This window comes from Pleurodeles waltl, chromosome 4_2 (genome assembly GCF_031143425.1).
Source record: "Pleurodeles waltl isolate 20211129_DDA chromosome 4_2, aPleWal1.hap1.20221129, whole genome shotgun sequence".
In the NCBI taxonomy this organism is placed as follows: domain Eukaryota; kingdom Metazoa; phylum Chordata; class Amphibia; order Caudata; family Salamandridae; genus Pleurodeles; species Pleurodeles waltl.
In genome coordinates, this window is record NC_090443.1 from 42,309,952 (window position 1) to 42,315,951 (window position 6,000).

At 46.0% G+C, this 6,000-nt stretch overlaps 1 protein-coding gene across 4 annotated transcripts in view; it reads left to right on the plus strand.

Moving 5' to 3' along the window:
• Nucleotides 1-3,280, plus strand: part of ANKRD52 (ankyrin repeat domain 52) — a 664,467-nt gene extending 661,187 nt beyond the window's left edge. For 3 of the 4 annotated variants that reach the window (XM_069230556.1, XM_069230555.1, XM_069230558.1), the window contains 2 exons: nucleotides 706-797; nucleotides 1,960-3,280. In XM_069230556.1, the coding sequence (XP_069086657.1) occupies nucleotides 706-797; nucleotides 1,960-2,204 (337 nt within the window). In that variant the 3' untranslated portion in view covers nucleotides 2,205-3,280. Of the gene's footprint in view, nucleotides 1-705; nucleotides 798-1,929 lie in introns of all 4 variants that reach the window. The other variant, XM_069230557.1, reaches the window with a different exon arrangement.
• The last annotated feature ends 2,720 nt before the right edge of the window (nucleotides 3,281-6,000 follow it).

Sequence of the window (6,000 nt, forward strand, 5' to 3'; positions counted from 1 at the left end):
GCTAACATGTCTGAGAGATGCAATTAACTACAAAAGCCACTTTCCAGGAGAGGTACTGGGGAGGGCAAGTAATCCTGTAGGTAATCTCCAAACTGTATTTTTTTAAGACCAGCATGATGAGATGATCTACCTGCTGACTATCTACCATGTAGGTGGGTTTTGCAGTAAAGGCGCCCTGTGCCCCAGCTTCTGCAAGGAGCCAGGACTTGAATCGAACAAGGGGTGCATACACACACCAGATCGCTTTGATATAGCTGTACAGTTTAGAGACTGATTTTTTTTCAGTCTGGTAGAACAGATGAAATGGGGTTGCACGATTTGAACTTCTTTAGAAGATGGAACAGTTTTGATGGAATAATAGACGTGAGACTGAATACACAAGCCTTTTTCCAGCAGTACACAAGTATATTTTGCTTCTTTGACAAAAGTGAATGTTATGCTGCTTTTTATGGTGATGTGTGCAGAATGAACAATAGCCACTGGGGTTCACAAGGTTTGAACTTTGAAGAACCTGGAGGGCAAGCTAGTGTTTGTTGTAGAACAGTGTGGTTCAGGTCTTTCATGTCCAAGATGAACCAGCACATGAGTAGTTTCATCAATATTTTGGTGGACCGAAGCCATATGTTTTCATGTTATTTCTCCAAGTTGGATTCCAATTATTGCCTTCTACTTCATACTTAGCCTTTGTCTTGTCCTCCACTGCAGGCCGCTGCACATAGCTGCTCGGAATGGCCTCGCCACTGTAGTCCAAGCCCTGCTGAGCAGAGGCGCCACCGTACTGGCTGTGGATGAAGAAGGTGAGCATGGGATTTAGGGCAGTTTTGCAGGTCTGAAAAGCTTAGATTATGGCCTCGATTATGATTGCGCTATTCCACGCTACCGTTGTCGTTGTAAAACACACAATAGTGCACCCACAGAAACTGGAAAACAATGCATATTACACAACATTCCCTGTTGCATGACTGGAGAAAGCACTCATCCCCCATCCACTGCCCTGCAAATTGACGTCCATTCTTGCAAAATTGCATGTCTATTCTCAGCAAACTCACCTGCCCGCCCCTTTTTAACGCACATGTTCAGACCAACAGCAATCTGGCCTATTCATACTTGTGTACTGCCCTTCCTAGGTCGATGAACTGCCCTTTCCCATCTCTGCAACATGACCTGTATGTCCCTCCAGAGCTCCCTGCATGTGAGAACATTTCATAAATGAATTTCGTTTTTTCAGCCAACTTGTACAACAATGCTGATGGGCCTTCTCCCCCTTTTCAGGAAATCTTAAAATGCTCAGTTCCTGAAAACTCACCATCGCACCTGGCATGCCCCTTCTACAACTCAAAAACCTTTGCACCCCTTCCAAATAGCCTCCGTACAATTTGTACATTAGAGCAGTCGCGGAGAGACCCTTCAGCGCATGTGTTTGGCCGGCCAAACCTAAATGCGCAGTGAGGGGGAGACCACTCCTTCCCCACGCACTCCCCAAATACCCCCCTTCCCTCCCCCCACCCACATTGCTCGTCGCCCCCGTGGCCCTGCCCCTTTTCCAAAAACGATTATAAACACTGTTTATTATCATTTTGGGGGGAAAAGGTTTGGAGGTGGTGGGTGCGACGCTCCTCCGCCCTTATGGAGGAGCCGCCCCTGCATTGGAGCACATACTCTTCAGGCTGACGTGCACCTACTCACTGCCAATACTAGTTGTTTGTCAGCTAGCACCCCTGGACAGGGAATCACTTGCTCAGCCCATTTGTTAGTTACCTACACAGCCCAGTCGTTCTTCACTGCCAAACACTAATCTTAGCAAACACGGACCCTCACTGTGCAAAGGGTGTGGGTGGATGCGTGCAGGCCATTGGTGGAGGGCGGGTGGGGGGGGTTAGGGAACCCATGCCGGGGCGTTGTATAAAATATTTTCTGTCTTGGTTCCAGATTTCTTTGACAGGTTCGTTCTGGTTTCAGGTCACACGCCAGCCTTGGCCTGCGCCCCCAACAAGGACGTAGCTGACTGCCTGGCCCTAATCCTGTCCACCATGAAGCCTTTCCCACCAAAAGACGCCATCAGCCCTTTCAGCTTCAACCTACTTAAAAACTGCGGCATTGCAGCCAAGACGGCAGTCTGCGGTTCCCTGCCCAATGGCAACTCATGCCCGTACACCACTGAGCGCCACACTGCCATCGGCTTGGATGGCTGTTACTCCGAATAACCCAGGCCGATGGGTGATCTGATATCTTTAATCTATTTATTCAGAGGTTCTATAATATTGGGGCACTTTAAAGGAGAACAAGACCAGGCGGGATCGGAGGGCACTCTGGGCCAGCACCTGGCACCAAATGACAGGCCCCCCAGGGTCGCCCTCTGCTCCAGAGGGCACTGCCAGGGTCTGGAATCTTTAGGAGGAGCAGCGATCACCTCCCGTACCCCTTCACCCAAGAAAGCTTGCTTTGCACTGATGATGCCGGTAGTGTTTTATTATTCGGTTTTATCTCGTTTAAGGGACAGCGGACCAGTATTGCATTCTGAACTGAATGCAGACAGCTTTTACTTCAAAGCTTCCTCGGGCCTCCAACCCACCCCTACCCCGTGTTTTGTTTTTAGTGGTAAATGAATGGTTTCGGACTCCGCTTTTTGCAGGAGCGGTCGTTGGATTGAAAAGCGTGATTTCATTTCACGTGGCCCTTTTATCCTGCTTCTAAAGATTTCCAGGTGGGCATGGCAGTGCCTTCGAGGAGGTGGCGGGAGGGGTTTTCTCACGTTGCACTGGCTCTCCCTAATAGCATGGGCTCTCCGTGGCCTCTGCTATATGATGCAGTATCAAACAGCCTTAACTTTAAATAAGTTGTGTTCCCTAATCTTCCAGTGTTGCCTTTCCCCTTTCAACCCTGGCAACACCCCTCTTCCCCTGTGGCCCCCACCCGCACAATCGTACCGGGCTTTCATTGCCGGGTGCTTGGTAGTGCAAATTTGCACTTCGTGGGTCAGATGAAATATTGTCGTGGTCTGGGGAGTGGTGAGATTGAGGTGTTAATGGGTGACGTTTTCTTCTCCCTCCACCTGAACGTGCTGGACTGTGGGCCGCAGCGGCCTCCGAGCAAGTGCCACTGCTAATGGTTTGAATGGGCTCCGTTTTCATGGACCTTGTTTCTGTGTATGTATGTTTCAGTGTGTATGTGTGGTTCTGTGTATATGACTATTCTAAGACGAACACTTGACATACTCCTAACTACTGTACGCTGACACTAAAGTTAAATCCTGAAGGCAGCTCTAAATGTCCTTATATGCAAAAAACGAAAAAAGAAAAAAAAAAACACATACAGGTGCTGCTGCTAGCCAATGGTGGCCCGTGACCTGACCTCCCAACATGCACTGCTGCAACATTCCTCCCCGGCCAGGCACTTTACGGGGCTTAATTTCCACCCCAGTCCCTACCCTTCCACCCATGCAGGAGCCATGAAGCCTCCCCCTTATGACTTCTCATTTCCTCGCTTATGCTCTTCCTGTGCGTGGTATTACCCAGGCAGAAAAGTCAGGGTTAAATGGTGCTTATTTTTTGTTTACTGTTTTAAATATGAATTTTAGCTTGAAATAGTTACCCAAATAGGGGACTTTTCTGTTTTTAGTTCAAAGTGCACTTCAAAGTCCTAATTTACAATCATTTAGTCGGTATTATTTTAATTCGCGCTCAAGCACCTACTGTGTCTGGTGGCAGCATGTTAGTTAAATAAAATATAGAGGAACCAATGTATGGTCTGCATTCAGATATCACAGTGTATATTCCTGCCAAAAACTGAAGGCAGTACAGCCCTGCACTCGATTTGTTACCTGTAGTTTTCTGTTCTAATAGGACAAGATCTATCGTAAAAAGATATAAACGTTATGCCTTTCACTGGCTGACATTCCAGCTCCAAAATAGGAAAAAAATCGGGAAATCATTTTGCCTCTTGCAGTTAAAAAAAAAAAATAATAATAATAACTGGGCTAGTCAAATAATGAAAAATTTGATGTAATCGCTTCGGCTGTTGAATTGGGGGTGGGCGCTCAAATAAATTTGTGGCGTTGTACAGTGCTTTTTGTTTCCTTTGGACAGCTGAACATTTGTCTGTGCTCAAGGTGAGCACCAAAATTGTCCCAAATTTCTCCAGCCACTGCTTTATTAAGAAACCACAAAAACGGTTCTTACAAAGGCCTAAGAAAAAGCCTGGTCCCCTATACAGCTGAAAGCCCTTCCTAAAAGGCGTCAGTCTCCCCTGGGCTGGCTCTTCCGCACCCACCTTTTTTGCAAACAAATTTAGACAAAAATGTAAGAATTGTATGGCCATCTGCCCTCCTTGAATTGCAGTCACGTTTCATTAGTAAAGTTGCATCCAAGGGTTAGTTGTTGGCGAATTATTGCCTGGGAATTGTTTTATGGGCACCTTAGTTGCTACACCAATTAGGTCCATGGAACACGTGCTGTGTGAACCCTGTACTACGGTTGTGTTTGCTGTGCCAATATATTTTAACTTCTTGCCCCAGGAGGTCATCTAACCACGAAAGTGCTTTTTCAACTGATCTTTTCCCACAAGATGACGGCCAGTTGTCACAGTCAATAAGAAACGTATTTAAAACTTTCAAATGCCTATATGAAGTACACTGCAACTAAATGGTAAAACTCAAGAGCTGGAATGTGAGGAGAAAAGCCTGACTTTGGGCATTAAGAGTGGACTTGGGCTCCACTCCTGGTCCCAAGAGTGCGTCTCCTTTCGTTGTCATCCCCAAGAAGGTATTTTATTTTAGGGTAGGGGATCTCTTCTTTGGGTGCTGGCCAAGAGAAGACGATGGCATGACAATGTATACTGCTTCCTTTTTGCCTGACGCATTTCAATGCTTTGATATTACCTGCCATCTTTCTGGCTCAGTAAGGACACAAGACGTGCCTACACCCATGGCAAGCCAGAAAGGTGTGATAGCCTTTTTGCTGGCACCCGATGAAGACATTATACTTGTCCCACCCATCAATGCCAGTTATCGTGAGATTAATTCCAATTATTTCAACCACCCCCTAAAAGCTGATCTGCCATCAGCTGTTTTGTGGTGCGAGGAGTGCTGAAATTCAACCTGTTCACCACGAAATGCACTTTCTCTTTCACAGCACATACATCTGTTTCTCTTGCAAAGGAAGAAGTGTTAACTTCTGTCACCAGGCTATACCTCAGCGCAGGTTGTTGGACAGCAGTTCAACAGACCAGCGCAGAAACTGGAAGAATTGTTTTTTTTTCATTACAAAGAGACATGTTTACATTGTTTTACAAACTTTGCATACAAGTGATGTCATCTGCCTTTTATTTTTTTTCCTCTGATTACTTCGTTTTGTGGATCCAGTCGCCTTTGTAGCTGATATCCCAGCCTAGACAAACTGCTGCTCTTTTTTAAGATGCACAGGGCCTCACAATTTTTGTCTGAGTTACCTTATGTATTTGAGTAGAGGTTGCACTTCCGCCATTGTACACACTAGTACGTAATTGTTGCAAGCAATAGAAGCCTTCCATTAACATAGAAGGCTTTTAATCTAACATTTCACAAGAATGTGCCTTGACATGCTCATGCTGGGCTATACACCTATAAAGCTTTCGGCTACAGTGAGCGTTCCCTGTGGCCCATGATCTGGTACATCGTTATTCCTAGATGAATTCTGGAGCTTTGGGGCTGTCCTCTGCAGACAGATTTCTTTTTGCATGCACTATTAGTCCAAGACTTTTTGATCCTTTTGAGATAGTATGCAACATTTCCTGCATTTTTTAACTTCCCAAGAACTTCCTTGAGCTTTCTGCAGGTCTGTCCTTGTACCACTTTACACATGGATGTATGAGCCTGCCTGGCTCCTCTTTTTGAGCTCAGATTCCCCTTTGTTTTAAACTGATGGCAGCTGCCAACAAGCCTGGAACATTGCAGTATCCATTTTATGACTTTCCACAGGCATCTGTGAGGAAGATTAAGATATCTGCAGGTGTTTATGGACAGCT